Source organism: Callithrix jacchus, chromosome 2 (genome assembly GCF_049354715.1).
Source record: "Callithrix jacchus isolate 240 chromosome 2, calJac240_pri, whole genome shotgun sequence".
NCBI lineage: Eukaryota > Metazoa > Chordata > Mammalia > Primates > Cebidae > Callithrix > Callithrix jacchus.
Window position 1 is genome coordinate 8,800,761 of NC_133503.1, and position 22,468 is coordinate 8,823,228.

Below are 22,468 nucleotides of genomic sequence, written 5' to 3' on the forward strand. Positions count from 1 at the left end.
GGCAGACTACAAGTCCCGGCAGGCCGCGCGCGGGCCGCGCATGCGCAGCGGGGCCCGGCGTTTGAGTGGCAAGTTGTTTGTTACAGCGAACACCAGCTGCTCCCCGCGCCGAGCGCCGCGCGCCGCTGCTCCGCCGCTCGGCCGCTCGGCTGCTGCTCCGCCGGCGCTGCCTCCCTCGCCCCACGGCTCCTCCTCGCAACTTGGCGGGCCTCCTCCCCTTTGTCCGGCCCGGCCCGGCCGCCGCCGCCCCCCGCGCCCGGCGCCGAGCTCCCGGGTCCCCGGGCCGGCTGTCGGTGCCGGCAGGGCGCGGAGGGGGCGGGGGCCGCGGCTCGTCCCCCCGCGGATGAGCCGCCGCGGACGGGGCGCGGGCGGACGATGGAACTCCACATCCTGGAGCACCGGCTGCAAGTTGCCAGCGTCGCCAAGGAGAGTATCCCGCTGTTCACCTACGGCCTCATCAAACTTGCCTTCCTGTCCTCCAAGACCAGGTGAGCGCGCGGGGACGCGGCGCCGGCCGGGGACAGACAAAGGGGGCGCACCCCGGGCCGCTGTCCTCGCCGCCGCGCCTCGGAAAACAACTTCGGGCCCGGGGAGCGCCCCCGCCCCGCCCCCGCCGCCGCTTCGCCCGCGCCTGACAAAGCCCGAGCCGCGGGGTCCTGGCTCCGGGACCCCCCGCAACCCTCCACCCCCCGGTGCGCCCCCCCACCTCCGTCGCCCCCCCAACATCTCGCACCCCCTCCCCCATTGCAGCCCCCTCCCCGAAATCGGGGGGGGGCGGGGCGGCCGCAGTGACGGATCCGTGAATGGATGAAGGAACGAACGAATGAATGAATGAAAAACAGGTGTGGGGACGCGGCCGTGGAAAAAACAAACTAACGCCCCCATCCCCCCATCCCTCGGTTGGGCCGGCCCCCGTCGCCACGGCGGGGGGAGGGATTCCGCTGAGCGCGGTTACCCGGAGCAGAAAATCATAAAATCATTAGTGGGTGTTTATCTCAAGGTGCCTACGAGGCTTGCTCCCGGACCGCCTGGAATGGAGGGGGCAGGGGGGGTGGGCGAGGGCCAGGGAAGGGCTGCAGAGGACGTGATTCTTTTTCCTCAGGGTCCTGGAAAGGGGGTGGGGGATGTTTTCCCCAACCGTGGAAGGGGAGGAGCAGGGGTGTTTATGCATCTGCCTTGAGGCTGGGCTTGGATGCTACAAGGGAAGAATGTAGGTGAAGGCCTTGGAAGGTAAGAGAGGGAAAACACGGACATTCGCACACACATACTTGGATTTTCCCCCACGCCAGGTAAGGGTTTGACTTTGTGAGCCCGGTGGGTGCTTACGTTAGGGTTTCGTTGTTGTTGCCGAAGGAGCCCGAGCCCAGGGGAGTGTGAGTGCCAGCAAGCTGCATTAACTTAAGTCTCATTTGCCCACCATTGTGAGTGTTTAAAAGGAATGAGAAAGTTGTTACTGGTTGGTTTTTCGCGATTTGGGGCGGTGGTGGCTCTCCCTCAGTGCAAAATGAATGAATACATTACGGGTCAAGGTTAGCGTGAAAATGACAGCCCCCTTGGGCTGCCCCCTTTGGCGCTGAGCTCAAGGGACATAGGGAAATCATTCCATCCAAGCCTGTTATCTGCCTGTGAAAGTTCTTGCTTGGAAATCTCACTTTGATGTGTGTGTCTGAGCCGGGTGTTCAGTCCGGCTATTGTTTGTGAGATGGAGCCAGAGCTGCCGGTGGCATCTTGTTGACTTTCTTCTCCGGCTGCTCTGTAGGGTTTGGAGATTTGAAATCCTTGCCTAGCCTCTGCCACGGGGCCCGTGCTCCCCGTCGATTGCAAAGGGTGATGATTAAACAGGTCATTTGAAAACAAAAGCCAACAGCTCGGATTCTAACGCGCATCGCCCCCACCCCTCTGACACACAAAGCCCCCTCTGGCTGTTGACACCTTCCAATCCTGCTTCTGCCTGCCCTCTGCCCCTGACTCCCTAGCCAGGCTTGACGTTCCAAGCCTTGGAGGTAACAGAACAGCCTTGTTTTTCCAAGCCTTGGCCCTCAGCCCTGGGCAGCCCCCTGGCTGATTTCTCGGCTACCATTCAAATGGGGATGATGACTCAGGCTGCGGCTGTGCACAGGGCCTGGGTGCTGGAAGGGAGGGGGCATTTGGGGGCTCCTTAGAAAGGCAGCAAAGGGCAGGGTCCCTCAGCTTCTTCCCCTTGGAGGAGGGACTGGCCTCCTTCCAGCCCCCAACTCAGAGTCCCATGGATAGGCATGTCTCTGGGGGCAAGCCCCTCTGCTGGCCTCTCTGAACATAAGAAAACCTGCCCCTCAGTGGGTCCCCCTTCCTCCCTCCTGCAGAAGGCAGCCTGTCCTGTCCCAGGCCCAGGTGACCCAGCTGACTAGTCCAGTCTCAAGATGACTCAGAGGCCAGAGGCCATCTCTGTGTCTCCATGGTCTGGCCTCAAAAACTGCTGGAACGTTTGTCAGATGCCTGAGGACCTGCCACCACAAGCACTCTGAGACCAGACAGTGGCTTCGGATCATGACCAGAGCCCTCTCCCTACCTGCGTGGCTGAGGTGAAGCCTCTCTCCTCTGGCTCACACTTTGTCTGTAAAATAGAGATAGCACCACCTGGCCCACTCATGGACATGGAGCTGTGTGGATGGCTGGGATGGCTGTGGACAGTGGCTTTTTAGCAAGTGTTGATGGGTGGCAGCCTGCGGACACGGGGGTTAAGCTGTTTTCGATATTCAGCCTTCCAGGTAGAACCCCCTAGATTCTTCCTGCAATTCCTGCCCCCAGGTGGTGACCCACAGTGTCACCTCCCTCTCTAAAACCTAAATTTAGCCCAGACTAGCACAGCAGGCCCTGAGGGTCCCTGTGCCACCCGTCTACAGTTTGTAGTCACTTTCTATAGCGTCAAATCACTGACATGGCATTCAAAGCCCTTTGGGATCTACATTCTGAATCATCATCTTTTATCTTTTCAGTTTTTAGAGACAGAGTCTTACTCTTTCGCACAGGCTGAGTTCAGTGGCGCCGTCATAGCTCCGTGGAGCCTCTGACTCCTGGGCTCAAGGGTCCTCCCACCTTGACCTCCCAGAGTGCTGGGATTACTGCTCCTGGCCTTGAATCCTCATCTTTATCCCTCCCCCAGCAAATACACAACTCACCTTATTCTTCCCTACACACCTCTGTGCCTTTGTGTCTGCCTCTCTTTCATCTGCCTGGAACAGGCAGGAGAACTCTATCCACCCCTAGTAAGTTCCTATTCAATCCTCAAGAGTTAATGACAGCACCCTAAACCCTTCCCAAACCTTTCCCTCCGCCCCTTAGCAGACTTAGGTCACTTCTTCCTTCTCGTGGGGTGGAGCTGCGGAAAGGGAATGGCATTGAGAAACACTGTGTGGGGGTGTGGCTGGGTCCGGGGGCACAGAGATACCTTACCCCTGCCTCTTCCAAGCCCTAGATCCTGGTGGAAGAGAAGGAAAGAAGCCATCACTCTGCCCCAGGGTGGAGTCAGGGAATCTAGGTACCATGTCTGGCAGGGTACCTAGAAGGCTGGATACCTGCCTGCAGGAGGTGGCACCGAATCTTACAGCTTTTTTGCCTGTCTGTTTTTAAGAGATGGGATCTCACGCTATTGCCCAGGCTGAAGTACAGTGGCACCATCACAGCTCACTGCAGCCTCGAACTCCTGGGCTCAAGCAGTCCTCACGTCAGCCTCCCGAGTAGCTGGGACTTCATGTGCGCACCACTGCACTCAGTGAATTTTTAAATGTTTGTAGTGATGGGGGTCTCACTGCGTCGCTCAGGCCGGCCTCAGACACCTGGCATCACAGAGTCCTCCCACCTCGGCCTCTCAGAGTGCTGGGCTTACAGGCATGAGCCACTGGCCAGTAGGAAACTGGAACGGACTGCTTGGAAGAGGGGATCTAGACCCCGGGACCCCCAGGTACATTCCGTGTATTGGGTATGAAATCTGCTCTGCAAACAAGGAATCTGGGACCCAGAGATGAAGTGACTTGCTCAGGGTCACACAAGAAGTGATAGACCCAGGATTTAAACGTGCAAATCTGCACCTGTCTGGTGTAAGCTCAGAGCGTTCGCCAGAGCAGGTTGCAAGAGATGCCCCGCTGAATGGTTCCAGCCAGCCCTTCTGTCTGCAGCACACTGTTCTGAGAGGCTTTGGAGCACAGAACTGAAATGCTGGCCTTTCTGCATTCCCACCTGCTTGGCCTTGGTTGTTGGGCCTTATCTTTTTCTCTCTTTTTTTTTCCTCCCCCCTGGAGATAGGGTCTTGCTCTGTCACCCAGGCAGGAGTGCAGTGGTGCAGTCACAGCTCACTGCAGCCTCCACCTCCCAGGCTTGAGTGATCTGCCACCAGGGCCGTTTCTTCTCCCAGGGACACTTGGTCCTTGTCACTCCCATCTAGACAGGCTACTTCCCTTTTATTTTTTCAGATGAAGTCTCACTCTGTCACCCAGGCTGGAGTGCAGTGGCGCGATCTCGGCTCACTGCAACCTCCACCTCCTGGGTTCAAGCGATTCTCCTGCCTCAACCTTCTGAGTAGCTGGGATCACAGGCGTGCGCCACCACCCCAGGCTAATTTTTGTATGTTTAGTTGAGAAGGGGTTTTGCCATGTTGGCCAGGATGGTGTCGAACTCCTGACCTCAAGCAGTCCGCCCACCTCAGCCTCCCAAAGTGCTGGGATTACAGATGTGAGCCACTGCTCCCGGCTTAGGCGCTGAACTTCCTCAGAGCCTATCTCAGGTACTGCCTTCCGAGCACCCTGCATACTTCTCAACTTTTGCCCATAACGACATATTACTGGCTTGTCTTTGTCTCTTGCCTAGATTATAGACCTTCGGGTTTTCCGTTTGTGACCGGATCCACCCCTCCCCGCCACCACCATCACCACAGTACCTGCCTGTGATGACGAGAGCTATGTTGACGTTGCCATGTCACCGTTTGCAGAGCGGTGAAGACGCTTGCTTTGGAGAAGTGCAGTGGCAAGGTCGCACAGCTGGAAAGAAGCAGAACTGGGATTTGAACCAGGTCCCATCTGCGCTGCACTTAGCACCCTGCTTTGTAGGCACTTAGTAAATGTCTGTTTGATGGATTTCCGACCCATGCACAGAGTGACCCACATTTCAGCCCAAGTATTTGCCAGAGCCTCTTATGAGTGCCCTGGGGGCTGGAAGAGACGTGGTTGTGGCAGGCGGAAGCACACCTGATGGAAGCAGAGCCCAGGGCCCTGCCCTGGGTCTGCTGAATGAGGCCTCTGCCCAGGACAACTGGAGGAACATCTGGGTGTGGCTGGACTAGAGGATCAGAGGGCCCGAGGAGTGAGCTTATTCTTGGCACAAAGCCAGAAGGCAAGACCCTGTGTAGGCAAACTCAGGTCTGTCCCCTGAGTGCCCCCTGACCTCTGTGGTAACCCTGAGGCTCTGCAACCTGGCTGAGGTGGCTCACTTCACCTGTCTCACCCTAGGGTGCCGCCAGCCTTCAGGCTTTTTTCTTCCTGCCTGGAGTATGACTTCTTGCCCTACCCTTTCTTCCCTTCTAGATTCCACTCCACCTTCCCTGAGGGAGAACCGGGCACACTCTTCCTCTGGTAGGATGGGCTTAACTCAAAAAGATGAGCCCATGCCCAGTGGCCCATGCCTATAATCCCAGCACTTTGGGAGGCTGAGGTGAGAGGATCCCTTGAAGCTGGAGTTTGAGACCAGCCTGGGCACCAAAGCAAGACCCCATCTCCACAAAAAAATTTAAAAATCATTAAAAAAAAAAAATAGCCAGGCATGGTGGTACACATTCTGTCAGGAGGTGTGGGTGGGATGATTGCTTGAGCCCTGGAATTTGAGGCTGCAGTGAACTATGATAATGCCACTGCACTCCAGCCTGAGTGACAGAGACCCTATCTCTGAAAAATAAAAAAAGAAGATGAAATGTAACCAGGGACTATCAACAAGGAAGCTTTGTGGTTTTTGTTTTTTGTTTGAGATGGAGTCTCACTTTGTCGCCCTTGCTGTAGTGCAGTGGTGCAATCCCAGCTCACTGCAACGTCTGCCTCCCGGGTTCAAGCAATTCTTCTGCCTCAAACTCCAGAGTAGCTGGGATTACAGGTACCAGCCACCACGCCTGACTAATTCTGTATATTTAGTAGAGATGAGATTTCGCCATGTTGGACAGGCTGGTCTCGAACTCCTGACCTCAGGTGATCCTCCCACCTTGACCTCCCAGAGTGCTGAGATTGCAGGGGTGAACCACTGCGCCCGGCCAGCCAGGATGCTTTGAGCTAGAAGTAGCAAAAAGCCAGGACATAACCAATAAGAAGTTTGAACTTCTTGTGATCAGTTTATGGGTTGGGCTGCTCCAGGCTTGGATAACTTAAAGGCTTGATGAGGTCATCAATTTCTGCTTGGCCACCCATGCCACAGAAGCGTAGCCCCCACTGTAATGGCTGGGGTGCCTCCGGGTGTCCCAGCAGTCAGGAGGAAACTGAGTGAAGGAAAGAGCTGTTACCTCTAGGGTGTCCCTTAGAAAACCTTTCCAGGGGTATCCCCACCCCTACACAGACTTCCTCATCTCGTTGGTCAGAACTGGGTCACATGAACATGCCTCAGCCTATCACAGGCACAGGGAATGAGACCATCATGGACCAATCAGGATTCACCACTCAAGGTGGGGCCTGCCCCCTGGATGGATGCTGTCTGCCACAGGGAGGTCAGGGACTCAGCAGCTGTGGGTGGTGACTGGCCATGTGCGCAGTCGGCCTGAGGCACCCAGTCCTGTAGCTGATCTGCCTGGGACAGGCCTGGAGGCTGACTCAGGTGTGAGGGGCAGAGAGATTACTGTGCACAGACAGCTGTGTGACCCCAGATCTAGGTGGGATCCTAGTGTGCCCCGTCTGCCTGGCTTACCCCGACCGCACTGGAACCTGGACCTACTTTCAGTCTCCTCTTTTTTTTATTGTTGTTATGATGGAGCTACGTCTTTGTTCATTTTGGAGACGGGGGCTCTGTTGCCCAGGCTGGAGTGCAGTGGCACCATTGTAACTTGCAGCAGCCTCAAACTCCTGGGCTCAAGTGATCCTCCTGCCTCAGCCACCTGAATAGGGGAATACAGGCATGCACCAGCACACCTGCCTGATTTATTTTATTCTATTTTTAGTAGAGACAAGATCTTGGTTGGGTGCGGTGGCTCATGCCTATAATCCTAGCACTTTTGGAGGCTGAGGCAGGTGGATCATGAGGTCAGGATTTCAAGACCAGCCTGGCCAAGATGGTGAAGCCCTGTCTTTACTAAAAATACAAAAATTAGCCGGGCATGATGGCAAGTGCCTATAATACCAGCTACTCAGGAGGGTGAGGCAAGAGAATCACTTGAACCCAGGGGGCAGAGGTTGCAGTGAGCCAAGGTCACACCATTGCACTCCAGCCTGGGCAACAAGAGCAAAACTCCGTCTCAAAAAAAGAGAGAGAGACAAGGTCCCGCTGTGTTGCCCAGGCTGGTCTTGAACTCCTGGTCTGAAGCTATCCCTCCCTCTTTGTAAGGACCTTGGTTGGCCTTGCTCAAACCTAGAGGTCCAGCCAGAGCTGGGAGGGCCTCGGGATCTAGGGCTCTAGTTGTAGAGGTCTGGGATGTTCAACCTGGACAGGGTACCTGCTGGTCTCCCCGTGTGAAATAAGGCTCTCTTGAGAATGAATAAGTATAGAATATTAACAGTGGCATCCCAGCATTTAGGGAGGCCGAGGCGGGTGGATTGCTTGAGGCCAGGAGTTCAAGATCAACCTAGCCAATGTGGTGAAACCCCATCTCTACTAAACATACAAAAATCAGCTGGGCGTGGTGGCACGTTCCTATAGTCCCAGATACTCGGGAGGCTGAGGCAGAAGTATCGCTTGAACCCGGGAAGCGGAGGTTGCAGTGAGCCAAGATCGCACCACTGCACTCCAGCCTGGCAACAGAGTGACACTCCATCTCAAAAAAAAAAAGTGAAGGGGGTGGAGAGGAGGTGTTGGGTAAGGTCATTCATTATCCCAGAATGTTCAGAGGTGATGATACAGCATCCTCTTTTTTTATTTTTATTACTATTTATTTATTTATTTTGAGACAGAGTCTCACTCTGTCACCCAGGCTGGAGTGCAATGGCACGATCTCAGCTTACTGCAACCTCCGCCAGCCAGGTTCAAGCGATTCTCCTGCCTCAGCCTCCTGAGTAGCTGGAATTACAGGCACGCACCACCGCACCCAGCTAATTTTTGTATTTTTAGTAGGGACTGGGTGTCACCATGTTGGCCAGGCTGGTCTTGAACTCCTGACCGCAGGTGATCCACCTGCCTCAGTCTCCCCAAAGTACTGGGATTACAGGTGTGAGCCACTGTGCCCAACCAAGCAGCACCCTCCGTTTTGCCCATGAAATGCCGTTATCTTTAAATTCCATTCTAGAAAGCACATTGGATTGGCAAAAAACTACACAGGCAAGGATGCAGTAAGCGTGTGCCCATCGAAACCTCCTGCCACCTGCCTAGGCGGATCTGTGGGATGCAGGTCTCTGGTTTGTTTTGGCCTGCTCTGGGTCATTCATGTTCCTGCCTGCAGAAAAGCTTGCAAACAAGCCTGGGGTTAACACTAAAGTCTTCAGAGGCATTTATGGGAGACAAAGCTTAAAATTGAAAAAAGTCCATGCAGAGCCCTGAGGCCACCGTCTGATTGCAGTTTGAAAGACAGGCTAGCCCGTGGAAGTTGGAGCTCTGGACACCTCGGCTGGAATCCCAGCACTGCTCATCCCGGCGGTGTGACCTTGGGCAAGTTGCTTGACCTCTGTGTGCTACGTTTCTTACCTGTAAAACAGGGGTGATGATCATGCCTACACCTAAGTGGTTGTGAGGACTTGATGAGATAAGCCACATCAAGCACTCCCGAGAGCACCTGGTCCACTAGAAGCTCCAATAAGCTTTTTTTTTTTGAGACAGAGTCTCACTCTGTTGCCCAGGCTGGAGGCTGGAGTGCAGCAGCACAATCTCGGCTCACTGCAGCCTCCGTCTCCCATGTTCAGGCAATTCTCCTGCCTCAGCCTCCAAAATAGCTGGGATTACAGGTGCCCACCACCACGCCCAGCTAATTTTTGTATTTTTGGTAGAGATAGGGTTTCACCATGTTGCCCAGGCTGGTTTCAAACTCTCAGCCTCAAGTGATCCACCTGCCTGCACCTCCCAAACTGCTGGGATGACAGGTGTGAGCGACCGCCCGTGGTCATTAAGCGTTAGCTGATAAGGCCCTGGGGCCGCTGGCCAGCACCAGTTTGTGAGGGCAGAGCCAGAAAAGCCCAGGGTTAGAAGACTTCTGACACACACACATAATCACATCCTGATTCTGGAAAATGGAGATACTGTCAGTGCTCTCTCAGAACTAAGCCAGGGACCTCGCTTGTCATTTAAATGTGGAGCCTCTGGGAGGGGCAGCCAGAATGCTCTAGGACCACAGAGCTGCAAGCCAGTAAGGCTTCCTAGAGGAGGCGGCACCATCGGAGCCAAGAATGGGGTGATGGGTGGCATGAGAAAATGTCAGAAGGTGCTGGGGATAAAGGAAGATGAGTAAGCAGGGAACAGGAATGGGTGGGCATAGATGGGGAGGGGTAGGGTGGAGAGGGCATGGGTGATCCCCAGAGCCTTGCCTGTGCCCACTCAGGACAGTCGAAAAAGGGCTGGCTCAACCCCAGCTCCCAGACCCTTTTTCCTGTGCCCATCCTCATCTCTCCCCTGAACTCTCTGGGCAGCTTCCGGTCCCCTGCCCCTAGGGCAGCCCAGATCCTCATTGCAGCCCCATCCCTCTGGGCCAGAGCAGCAAACACCTGGAGGCTGGAAAGAGAAAGGTGTCTGCAGGGAGCAAACCGCTGTCCTGTGGGTCGTGCAAATCGGTGTGCTCTGTTCCCGCAGAAGCTGCACAGCGTGTACCTGCTATAGGCAGAACCCAGTAGGAAGCACGAAAGGAGTTTCTATCCTATGGGAGGGAAAGATGTGAGTCCTGTGTGTTCTCCATCAAAGGTAGACGGCGAGAGGACCAGAGGCCCACACAGCGGGCAGGGCAGGGGGGAGTCCGGGAGGCAGGAGGGACACCACTGGAGTGGGTGCTGCGTGGACTTCATGCATTCCTTCCGAATCCCTGGCAGCAGCTCTGCCTTGTTTGGTTTTTTTTGTTGTTTTTTGAGACAGTCTCGCTCTGGAATGCAGTGGCACGATCTTGGCTCGCTGCAACCCCTGCCTCCCAGATTCAAGTGATTCTCAATCCTCGGCCTCCCGAGTATGTGGGATTACAGGCATAAACCATCATGCCGGGCTAATTTTTTGTATTTTAACAGAGATGGGGTTTCGCCATGTTGGCCAGGCCAGTCTCAAACTCCTGACCTGGTGGTGATCCACCCACCTTGGCCTCCCAAAGTGCCCAGCCTGAATCTTTCTTGATTGGATGTCTTCTGTCTATCCACTCTGGCTCCGTCTACTCCCTCCCCAACACATGCCCTATTTTAGAATAACCATGGTAGTTTGTTTTTTTGGTGGGGGAGATGGAATCACACTCTGTCTCTCAGGTTGGAGTGCAGTGGTGCAATCTCGGCTCACTGAGGCAATTCTCCTGCCTCAGCCTCCTGAGTAGCTGGGGTTACAGGCACCGCCACTATGCCCAGCTAATTTTTTGTATTTTTAGTAGAGATGGGTTTTACCAGGTTTGCCAGGCTGGTCTTGAACTCCTGACCTTCTCAAGTGATCTGCCCGCCTTGGCCTCCCAAAGTGTTGGGATTACAGACGTGAGCCGCTGTATCTGGCGTGAGAGTTTTTTGTTTTTTTTTTTTTTTTAAATTTTTTGTACAGAAGGGTCTTACTATGTTGTCTGGGCTGGTCTTGAACTCCTGATCCTCCCACCTCTGTTTCCCAAAGCGCTGGGATCATAGGCATGAGCCGCTGCTCCTGACTGCTGGTGGTTTTAAAAGCTAGGATCCCAATGAGGTGCAGTGACTCATACCTGTAATCCCAGCACTTTGGGAGGCTGAGGCAGGCAGATCACGAGGTCAGGAGATCGAGACCATCATGGCCAACATGGTGAAACCTGTCTTTACTAAAAATACAAAAATTAGCTGGATGTGGTGGTGGGCGCCTGTAATCCCAGCTACTCAGGAGGCAGAGGCTGCAGTGAGCCAAGATTGTGCCACTTCACTCCAGCCTAGACGACAGCACAAGACTCTATCTCAAAAAAAAAAAAATTAAATAAAAAATAGGATCCCTCTACCCGCTTCTCCTTTAAATGTTTGACTTAGCTACTCTCTTCTAAGTCACTAGGAGGTGGCAAAAGCAATACTGTGAGACTTTGGAGGCTAGGGCAGGAAAGGATAGCTGCTGCATGGCACTCTTACTCCCAGATCCCTTGCTCTGTGGGAAACTGAACACCAAGGCCTGAGGACACCCACGCAGCCCCATGGAGAGGCCCATGTGGAGAGGAGCTGAGGTATCACACCTGCAGCTGGCAGAGCGGGCCTTGAAAACAGATCCTTCTGCCCCAGGCAAGCCTTCCAATGGATTGCAGCCCCAGCCAGCGCCCTGTGGAGCCACACCTAAATTCTTAACCCACAGGAACTATGAGAGATAATAAAAGTTTGTTGTTGTTTCAAGCCACTACAATTTGGGGTGATTTGTTATGTGGCAACAGATAAGCAATGACGTGAACCTGCCATTTATCATTTCGATGGCAAGTTTTTTTAGAATAGCAGGGAGTACTTAAAGTAAGTACTAGAGTGGCCAAGCACAGTGGCTCCTGCCTGTAATCCCAGCACTTTGGGCTGGTCACTTGAGCTTAACAGTTGGAGACCAGCCCAGGCAAGGTGGTGAGACCCCCAGCTCTAGAAAAAGTACAAAGATTATTAGCCATGCGCGGTGGCACATGCATTGTCGTCCCAGCTACTCGGGAGGCTGAGGGAGGAGAATCGCTTGAAAACCCAGGTGGTGGAAGTTGTGGTGAGCCAAGATTGCACCGTTGCACTCCAGCCTGAGCAACAAGACCAAAACTCCATGTCAAAAAAGAAAAAATACAAAAATAAGCTAGGCATAATGGCATGTGCCTGTGATCCCAGCTACTACGGACGCTGAGGTGGGAGGATCGCTTGAGCCTGGGAGGTAGAGGTTGTGGTGAACCAGGATTCCACCACTGCACTCCAGCGTGGGCAACATAATGAGACCCTGTCTCATAATATAATAATAATTACTCGCAGACAGTAGGTCAGACCTGACTATGTGATTGCCCTACCTTTGGTCCAGACAGAGAGTGCTCATGGGTCCTGAAATCTAACACAGACACTTCTTGAAGTCAGCTTCAGCATCCTTTCCAGGAAGCCACCCTGACGTAGGGTGAGCAGCTTCCTGGGATCACCCATGCCTCAGGGTGCGGGATGAAAGGACTAGTCCTGATCCCCTTCTGTCCTCACCTCCAGGTCCACATTCAGGGCTCAGGACTGGTCATCTCCTGGCATTGACTTACCTCACAGGGATCAAGAAAGTCAGTTGTAGCTGTGCATGGTGTCTCATGTCTGTAATCCCAAGACTGTGGGAGGCCAAGGCAGGTGGATCACCTGAGGTCAGGAGTTTGAGAACAGCCTAGCCAACATGAGGAAACCCTGTCTCTACAAAAATTAGCGGAACATGGTGGCTCCTGCCCGTAATCCCAGCACTTTGGAAGACTGAGGCTGGCAGATCACAGGTCAGGAGTTCAAGACCACCCTAGCTACCACAGTGAAACCCCATCTCTACTAAAAATATACAAAAAATTAGTGAGGCCTGGCGGCAAACGCCTGTAGTCCCAGCTGCTCAGGAAGCTGAGGCAGGCGAATCCCTTGAACGCAGGAGGTGGAGATTGCAGTGAGTAGAGATCGAGCCACTGCACTTTAGCCTGAGTGACAGAGCGAGACTCTGTCTCAAAAAAAGTCAGTTGTAAAAGGTATAGTTTGTCTCTTCTGAGCCTGCACACACCTGGAAAGGTTTTCTCTTAAAACAGATTTCTAGTCTGAGGAACCACCCCTGTATAGAACCACCCTAGTTGCCCCATGGCTGGGGTAGTGGAATTCTGGGTGTCCAAGTTCCCTGTGGGCTCTCCACGGTGCTAAATTAAAACTTTTTGAAGAAAATTCTTGAGATGGGGTCTTACTCTGTCACCCAAGCTGGAGTGCAGTGACACAATCTCAGCTCATTCCAGCCTCGACTTCCTGGGCTCCAGCAGCCCTCATGCCTCAGCCCCACTGAGTAGCTGGGACTGCAGGCACCCATCACTACAGCCAGATAATTTTTGTATTTTTTGTAGAGATGGGGTCTTGCTGTGTTGCTCAGGCTGGTCTTGAACTCTGGGCTCCAGCGATCCTCCCACCTCAGCCTTCCAAAGTGCTGGAATTACAGGCATGAGCCACTGTGCCTGGCCTACATGGAAACTTCCAAGGGAAAACTGGTGTCTAGGTGCCATATACTCAGCCTTGCCCTCATCATAACACATTGAACATACTCCAACCTCTGAGCTAGGTCTCTGCTTAAAAACCTGGGGTTTTGCTTGTGCACCCACATTTTTTTTTTTAGACAGAGCCTCACTGTGTCACTCAGGCTGGAGTGCAATGGTGCGACCTTGGCTCACTGCAACCTCCATCTCCTGGGTTCAAGCGATTCTCATGCCTTGGCCTCCCGAGTAGCTGGGATTACAGGTGCATACCACCACACTCGGCTAATTTTTGTATTGTTAGTATATATGAGGTTTCACCCATGTTGCCCAGGCTGGTCTCGAACTCCTGGCATCAAGTGATCCACCCACCTCAGCCTCCAAAGTGCTGGGTTAACAGGCGTGAGCCACTGCACCTGGCCATGCCCAACCTTATTCACTAGGGCCCAGAGGTGGAAGTGACCCAGGGAATGTTATTCAGGGGAGAAAAAGGAAGGAAAATTCTGACACACGCTACAACATGGATAAACCGTGAAGATATCATGCTAGGTGAAATCAACTAGTCACAAAAGAACAAATACTGCGTGATCCAACTTACACGAAATACTTAGTGCAGCCAGAGTCGTAGAGACAGAAAGAATGGTGGTTGCCAAGAGCTGGGGAGCTGATGTTTAGTGGGTATGGAGTTCCCGTTGTGGAAGATAAAGAGTTCTAGAGATGGAAGGTAGCAGTTGCGTTCAGTATTTCAAATGTGCTTAATATGATTGAATTGCACACTCAAAGATGGTTAAGATGGTAGATTTTGTTATGTGTATTTTACCGTACTTAACAACAATAGAATTTGAGGCCGGGTGTGGTGACTCATGCCTGTAATCCCTGCGCTTTGGGAGGCGAGGGATTGGTTGAACTTGTAAGTTTGAAAGCAGTCTGGGCAACGTGGTGAAACCCCATCTCTACAAAATGTACAAAATGTAGCTGGGCATGGTGGCATGCATCTGTGGTCCCAGCTACTCAGGAGGCTGAAGTAGAAGGATCACTTAACCCCAGGAGGTGGAGGCTGCAGCGAGCTGAGATCTTCCCACCATACTCCAGCCTGGACAATAGAACCAGACCTTGTCTCAAAAAAATAAAAATTAAAATTAATATTTAAAAATGTATTTTAGATTCAGGAGGTACATGTGCATGTTTGTTACATGGGTATATTGCATACAGGTGAGGACCAGACTTCCAGTATACTCACTATAGGAATAGGTAATTACCCAGATAGTGGACATTGTATCCAATGGGTAATTAATTACCTAGATAGTGAACATTGTATCCTATAGGTAATTACCCAGATAGTGAACATTGTATCTGATGGGTAATTACCCAGATAGTGAACACTGCATCAGATATGTAATTTTTTAACCTTCATCTCCCACCCAACCTCCCTCTATTGGAGTCTCCAGTGTCTAATGTTACCTTTACCTTTTTTTTTTTTTTTTTTGACTCTGAGTCCCACTCTATCGCCCAGGCTGGAGTGCAGTGGTGTAGTCTTGGCTCACTGCAGCCTCCATCTCCCGGGTTCAAGCAATCCTTCTGCCTCAGCCTCCCAACCTGAGACTACAGGCATGAGCTAATTTTTGTATTTTTAGTAGAGATGTGGTTTCACCATGTTGGCCAGGCTGGTCTTGAACTGATCTCAGGTGATTGGACTGCCTCGGACTCCCAAAGGCCTGGGATTACAGTGAGCCACCACGCCTGGCCACAGCAGGTCTTTTCTTGAGCACCCGCTATGCATGAGGAATGCTGGGAATTCCCGTCATTCACCCTCACAGCAGCAGGGCAGGATACAGTGGACAACAGCAGTTTGGGGTTCATTCAGCCTTGGCCACCCTCCTAGTTCCTCCCCGCCTATGCCTGCCTCCATTCCTTTCCATTGTTAACCCAAGATGGAAGACATTATACCAAGAGTCATTTCTCAGGATGTGCACGTAACAGGAAAGTGTGTTTTTATCCAGATACCCACAGTCCGCGAGCCATGTGACTGTGGGCAATTTAGAACCTCCAAGGAGGGTCTGGCTCTGTCTTCCATGCTGGAGTGCAGTGGTGTGATCATAGCTCACTGCAGCCTCCATCTTCTAGGCTCAAGCGATCCTTCTGCCTCAGCCTTCCAAATAGCTGGGACTACAGGTATGCACCATCATGCTCAGCTAATTTTTCAAAAAATGATCTTTAGTAGCAACAGGGTCTTACTATGTTGCCCAGGCTGGTCTCGAACTCTTGACCTCAGACAATTTTCCTACCTTGGCTTCCCAAAGTAGTAGAATTACAGGCATGAACCACCACACCCCGGTGTGGTTTTATCTTTAAAATTGGGATGAGGTCAGCCATGGTGGCTCACACTTGTAATCCCAGCACTTTGGGAGGGCGAGGCGGGAGAACTGCCTGGGCTCAGGACTTTGAGATCAGCCTGGACAACATAGCAAGACCCTATCTCTACCAAAAAAGTAACCGAAGATAATACCATCAGCCTCTTGGGTTGTTGTGAGAATTAAATGGGGAATTTTATGTCAGGGAGTTAGTGAGGTGTCGACCACATAGTGACCCTATTATTCATATAAATTCAGGGGTGTTTACTGAGGTACTTAATGCAAGCCTCAGCAAGGTGGCAGTGATGGCCTCTGTTCCCATGGCACGGGTGGTCTGTTCTGCTTTGGAAGCACTGGAAGGGCTTGATGTCAGGAGTTCAAGACCAGCCTGGCCAGCATGGTGAAGCTCCATCTCCACTAAAAATACAAAGAATAAATTAGCCGGGCATGGTGGCATGCACCTTTAGTCCCAACTACTCAGGAGGCTGAGGCAGGAGAATTGTTTGAACCTGGGAAGCAGAGGTTGCAGTTGCAGTGAGCCAAGATCATGCCACTGCACTCCAGCCTAGGTGACAGAATGAGACTCCGTGTCGAAGAAAAAAAAAAAAAAAAAAAGAATGGGCCAGGCACAGTGGCCACACCTATAATCCTAACACTTTGGGAGACTGAGGCAGGCAGATTGCCTGAGCTCAGAAGTTCGAGACCAGCCTGGGGAACACAGTGAAACCCTGTTTCTACTAAAATACAAAAGAAATTAGCTGGTTATAGCTGAGCACCTATAGTCCCAGCTACTTGGGAGGCTGAGGCAGGAGAACTACTTGAAACTGGGAGGTGTAGGTTGCAGTGAGCCGAGACTGCAGCACTGCACTGCAGCCTGGGTGACAAAGTGAGATTTTGTCTCTACAAAAAAAAAAAAAAAGAATAGAATAGAATGAGGGAGTGAAACCTCCAGAGAACAAGCTGCAGGCCCAGTGTCACCTGCAGAGGACAAGGCCACTGTATCCATTCCTCTTGCTAGGCCTCTGAGGGGCCCTGGTGGGTGGGAGGGTGCTAGAGGGAGAACTTAAGCCTGCAGGCAGTAAAATGCATTTTTTTCTTTTTTTGGGGGTGGGGTGGGCGGGGGACAGAGTCTCACCCTGTTTCCCAGGCTGGAGTGCAGTGATGCAATCCCAGCTCACTGCAAAAACTCCGACCCCTGGGTTCAAGCGATTTTCCTGTCTCAGCCTCCCAAGTAGCTGGGATTACAGGCATGCGCCACCACACCTGGCTAATTTTGGTATTTTTAGTAGAGATGGGGTTTCGCCATGTTAGCTAGGCTGGTCTTGAACTCATGACTGAAGGTGATCCACCCACCTCAGCCTCCCAAAGTTGCTGAGATTCCAGGTGTGAGCCACCACGCCTAGCTGCATTTCTTTCTTCTTTTTTTAATCTATGCTTTTTTCTCACACTCTTCAGACTTTGTTCTAGTCCATCATTTTCCTCCTGCAGCTTCTCTCTGGCCACGTTTTCCTCCCCACCCCTGCCCCTCAATCCAAATTAGCCGGGTGTAACTGCCTCTGTTTGTCAGTTTCTGCAGAAAAATGAAGAAGGTGATAGTACCCACGAGAGCCGTTCACAGGAGGCTTAAGTGAGATCTGACAGAGAGAGTGCTTAGCAGGTGCCCCAGGTCCAGTCTGGGGTTGGCTGTGAGTTGTATGTGTCTCCTGCCCTGAACCCTCTGCAAATGTGGTGTCTGAGTGCTTGGGTGAGGCACACTTAACCTGCTTGTGTGATCCACCATGGCACCATGGTGTGGGGACTATCCCCCCACAAGGCACCTTATCAAGTACTCTCCCTCCACTCCACTATTCCTACCACATATTCCCAGGCACATCACCCTGCCTTTCTTTTTTCGTTTGAAGACATCTTGCTCTGTCACCTAGGCTGGAGTACAGTGGCAAAAAAAAATCACAGCTCACTGCAGCCTCGACCTCCTGGGCTCAAGGCATCCTCCTGCCTCAGCCTCCTGAATAGCTGGGGCTACAGGTGTGTGCCACCACGCCTGGCTAATTTTTAAAATAGTTTGTAGAGACAGGGTCTCACTTTGTTACCCAGGCTTGTCTCAAATTCTTGGCCTCAAACAATTCTCCTGCCTCGGCCTCCAAAAGTGCGGAAGTTACAGACCTCGCCTGGTCTGGACCAGGCTTTGTGAGCCTTCAGCCCTCATCTATGTCTGGGGGTGTTCTAAAGATCGAGGAAGAGAATACCAGGGTCAGACTCAGACTTTGCATACAGCAGGACGTTAATACTTGGGTTTTCGCTCAGGCACCGGGACTGATAGAAGCAACTGACACCCTCTCCCACCAAGGGAGAGGCTCGATGGGATTCCTGAAGCTGGGATGTGGGACCCTGGCCATGTGACCTCCATGGGATATCTCAGTAGGAATTGGGACCCGCCAACCATGGTGGCCTGGGAGAATTGAAATGCTGAGCGATACAGAACAACAGGCCAGCTGCCGACTCCTCACCTTTGGGAGGGCACCCTGTGACAGTGGATCCCTGGAAGAAGGGTCCAGGGACATGGGAGCCAACATCTCCCTTCCTGCTCCTCTCACTGCTGTTGATGAAGATGACAGTGAGGCTTCCCTTGACCCAGGTTCCTATGGGCCAGGCCCAGCTCAGGGGGGGATGCTACCTCCCCCATGTCACAGATAAGGAAACGGAGGCCCCAGACAGTGAGGAACCTGCCCAAAGCCATCCATGTAACTTAGTCGATGAAGAAGCTAGCTTTAGACTCAGCAGTCTGAATTTCAGAGCCACTCGGACACAGTGGCTCACACTTGTAATCCCAGTACTTTGGGAGGCCGAGATGAGTGGATCACCTGAGGTTGGGAGTTCAAGACCAGCCTGGCCAAAGGGGTTAGTAGAAACCCCATCTCTACTAAAAATACAAAAATTAGCCAGATGTGATGGTGCATGCCTGTAATTCCAGCTACTCGGGAGGCTGAGGCACAAGAAGTGTTTGAACCTGGGAGGTGGAGGTTGCAGTGAGCCGAGATTGCGTCACTGCACTCCATCCTGGGTGAGAGAGTGAGACCCTGTCTCAAAAAAAAAAAAAAAAAAAGGTGGGGCACGGTGGCTCACACCTGTAATCCCAGCACTTTGGCAGGCCAAGGTGGATGAATCACCTGAGGTCAAGAGATTGAGCACCTGGGCCAACATGGTGAAACCTCATCTCAATAAAAATACAAAAATTAGCCGGGCATGGTGCCGTGTGCCTGTAGTCCTATCTACTTAAGAGGCTGAGGCAGGAGAATCCCTTGAACCGGGGAGGTGGAGGTTGCAGTGAGCCAACATCGTGCCATTGCATTCCAGCCTGGGCAACAGAGTCAGACTCCATCTAAAGATAGACAAACAAACAAAAAAACAGTCTAGACTGCACCACTCCACATTCTATGCAGGGTGGGCCAGTGAGGCTCTGAAAGAGGGGAGGTCTAGCCCTCTAGGCCCTTCTTAGGGCAGGTCTGGTTCTGGTCCTCAGGGTTCCCATGGAAGCAAAAGTTGAGCTCCTTTCAAGGGTCACTGGCGGGGATTGGGCGTAGCGGCCCGCACCTGTAATCTCAGCCCTTTGGGAGGCTGAGGTGGGGGGATTGCTTGGGCTCAGGAGCTTGAGACCAGCCTGGGCAACATAGCGAGACCCCCATCTCTACAAAAAAAAAAAAAAAAAAATACAAGAAGTAGCTGGGTATGGTGGTTCGTGCCTGGAGGCTTTCTGTGGGAGGCTCACTTGAGGCTGGGAGGTTGATGCTACAGTGAGCCAGGATCACACCACTGCACTCCAGCCTCGGGGACAGAGAGAAAGAGCCTGTCTCAAAAAAAAAAAAGGAGTCATTGTCAGGGGGTCTCAGTTCCACCCTGATTCTGTCATCCCAGCCCTGCCCTTACTGTGTGACAGTGAGCATGTTACATTACCCCCCAAGCCTCAGTGTCCCATCTCTGCAGAGGGGCGTGGTAGGACCGTCCTTAGAGTGGCCTGAGGGTTAGATGGCATCGCGGACAGACCAAGCCCAGCACCGCATCTGCCACAGGTGTGCTCCAGGTGGATAGATGGATAGCTGGATAGCTCTTTTTTTCTTAAATCTTTTTAGCCAATTTCAGTTTTTCATTTACGCCTTCAGCAGATGCTCACTGAGACACAGATGCCTTATTTTTTTGAGACAAGAGTCTTGCTCTATCACCTAGGCTGGAAAGCAGTGACATGATCTCGGCTCACTGCAACCTCTGCCTCCTGGGTTCCAGCGATTCTCCCACCTCAGCTTCCTGAGTAGTTGGGATTACAGGCACACAGCACCACAGCTGGCCAATTTTTGTATTTTTAGTAGAGACAGGTTTCACCATGTTGGCCAGGCGGGTCTTGATCTCTTGACCTCAAGTGATCCAACCCGCTTCGGCCTCCCAAAGTGCTGGGATTACAGGCATGAGTCACTGGGCCCAGCCTTTTTTTTTTTTTTTTTTAAATATTTTACAAAAATTGATATTAAGCTGTCCCCACTGTTGGCCTCTGGTCTCCATTGTTCACTGCTCATCTGCCATCCAGAGATGGCTGATGGTCACAGGCCACTTACTTTTAATTTTTTATTTTTTTTGAGTTGGAGTCTTACTCTGCCGCCCAGGCTGGACTGCAGTGGCATGATCTCAGCCCACTGCAACCTCCGCCTCCCAGGTTCCAGCAGTTCTCCTGCCTCAGCCTCTAGAGTAGCTAGGACTACGGTTGTGCACCACCACGCCCAGCTAATTTTTGTATTTTTAGTAGAGAAGGGGTTTCACCATATTGGTCAGGCTGGTCTCAAACTCCTGACCCCACCTTGAAGGCAGCCCTGGAGCCCCGAGTCATCCTGCAGGAACTTGTCTCCACCCCGTTGGTGTTCCAGGTGCTGACCTCACCAGTGCTCACACACTGCCACCTGTTAGCATCCAGGAAATCAGCTGCCCTTAAAACCAGAGGCGCTGAGTGCCTTTGGGGGTCCAGGAAGGAAAAACAGCATAGGCCTGGCATGTTTTCTTTGGCCCACACAGTGTGTTTGTAAAAAATTCCGTCAGCATTTAGACATTAAGAAAGAACATACACATCTGGCCTTTCATCTTTTCTTGAAAAACTGGAAGATCTTGCAACCCAGGGCCCCTATGGCAACAGTTCATCAGAGCCAAGTGGCAGCTGTCCCCGCCTTTTAGCAGGGAGAGGGCCCCGGGTGGCCTCAGTTCCTTCCAGTCCCGGGTGTCCGCTGACACAGAAACCAGGTCGTGGATGCCTTTGTCAGGGTACTTGTACAGCCCTATTCCTTGGGTACAGAAAAAGATGTCTCTATTATTCCTTCCCAAAAGTGCAAGCAAGAGAAATAGACCCAGAGGGGCCCTGAGTTTCTTCATGAACCTGGAGAATGTTCCCAGGTGTTTACTGGGCAAACTGTGTCTCCGCCCTGTGTCTCCTCACCTGATGTCTCAGCTGCCTGCCCTTTACAGGCCTGTGAGCCGCAACCCTTGCTCTACAAGCTTCTTTTTTTTTTTTTTTTTTTTTTCTTTCTTTTTTGAGATGGAGTCTCACTCTGTTGCCCAGGTTGTAGTGCAATGGTGTGACCATGGCTCACAGCAGCCTTTGCCTCCCAAGTTCAAGCGATTCTCCTGCCTCAACCTCTCTAGTAGCTGGGATAACAGGCGCCTGCCACCACACCCGGCTAATTTTTCTGTATTTTTAGTAGAGACTCAGTTTCACCATGTTAGCCAGGCTGGTCTCAAACTCCTAACCTCAGGCGATCTGCCTGCCTCAGCCTCCCAAAGTGCTGGGATCACAGGCATGAGCCACCTTGCCCAGCCAAATTTTTGTATTTTTAGTAGAGATGGGGTTTCACTATGTTGGCCAGGCTGGTCTCGAACTCCTGACCTCAAGCAATCCTCCCGCCTCAGCCTCCCAAAGTGGTGGGATTACAGGCGTAAGCCACCATGCCCAGCCCCTGCTCTAGAGTTTTCCTAGTTCTTTGCTTGAGGTCCTCGCCCTCCTCCTCCACCCCCAGGACTGCCTGTGGAAATACAACCGTATCTGTGTCCTGACCCCCATCCCTTGTGGAGCTCTAGCAGGCACTGCTGACTTCAGTGACGACAGTGACAGATGGGACATCTCCTCTTGATGCTCCTGGCCATCTTTCCAGGCTCCGAGCTGGAGGGGCACAGAGGCTGGGGTCTGCTTCGGTGTCAGCCCAGACTTGGCCAGACTCAGAGATTTTGGTTTCTGAGCCCTGCGTCCCTGGGTCTCTTCTTTGGACCACAGTAGATAGAACCTGCGATGGTTCATTTTAGGCGGCCACTTGCCTGGATGAAGGCAGGTGTAAGTAATGGGTCAGGTGTTATTTCTGGGTGTTTCTGAGGGTGTTTCCAGAAAGGCTGTCATTTCTTTTCTTCTCTTTATTGCATTTTAAGTTTTGGGATACGTGTGAAGAACATGTAAGATTGTTGCATGGCAGTGTGATTTGCTGCCTTCCTCCCCTTCACCTATATCTGGCATTTCTCCCCAACTCCCCACCCCCCGCTGTCCCTCCCCTGTTTCCCCCCGACAGACCCCAGTGTGTAGTGCTCCCCTCCCTGTGTCCATGTGTTCTCATTGTTCATCACCCGCCTATGAGTGAGAACA

General features: G+C 52.4%; 1 protein-coding gene across 1 annotated transcript in view; it reads left to right on the forward strand.

The window, feature by feature from the left end:
• The first annotated feature begins 230 nt into the window (after nucleotides 1–230).
• CASTOR2 (cytosolic arginine sensor for mTORC1 subunit 2) overlaps nucleotides 231–22,468 on the forward strand; it is a 64,262-nt gene continuing 42,024 nt past the window's right edge. The window contains exon 1 of the mRNA XM_035279612.3: nucleotides 231–488. Coding sequence (XP_035135503.2) covers nucleotides 376–488 — 113 coding nt within the window. The 5' untranslated portion in view covers nucleotides 231–375. The remainder of the gene's footprint in view (nucleotides 489–22,468) is intronic.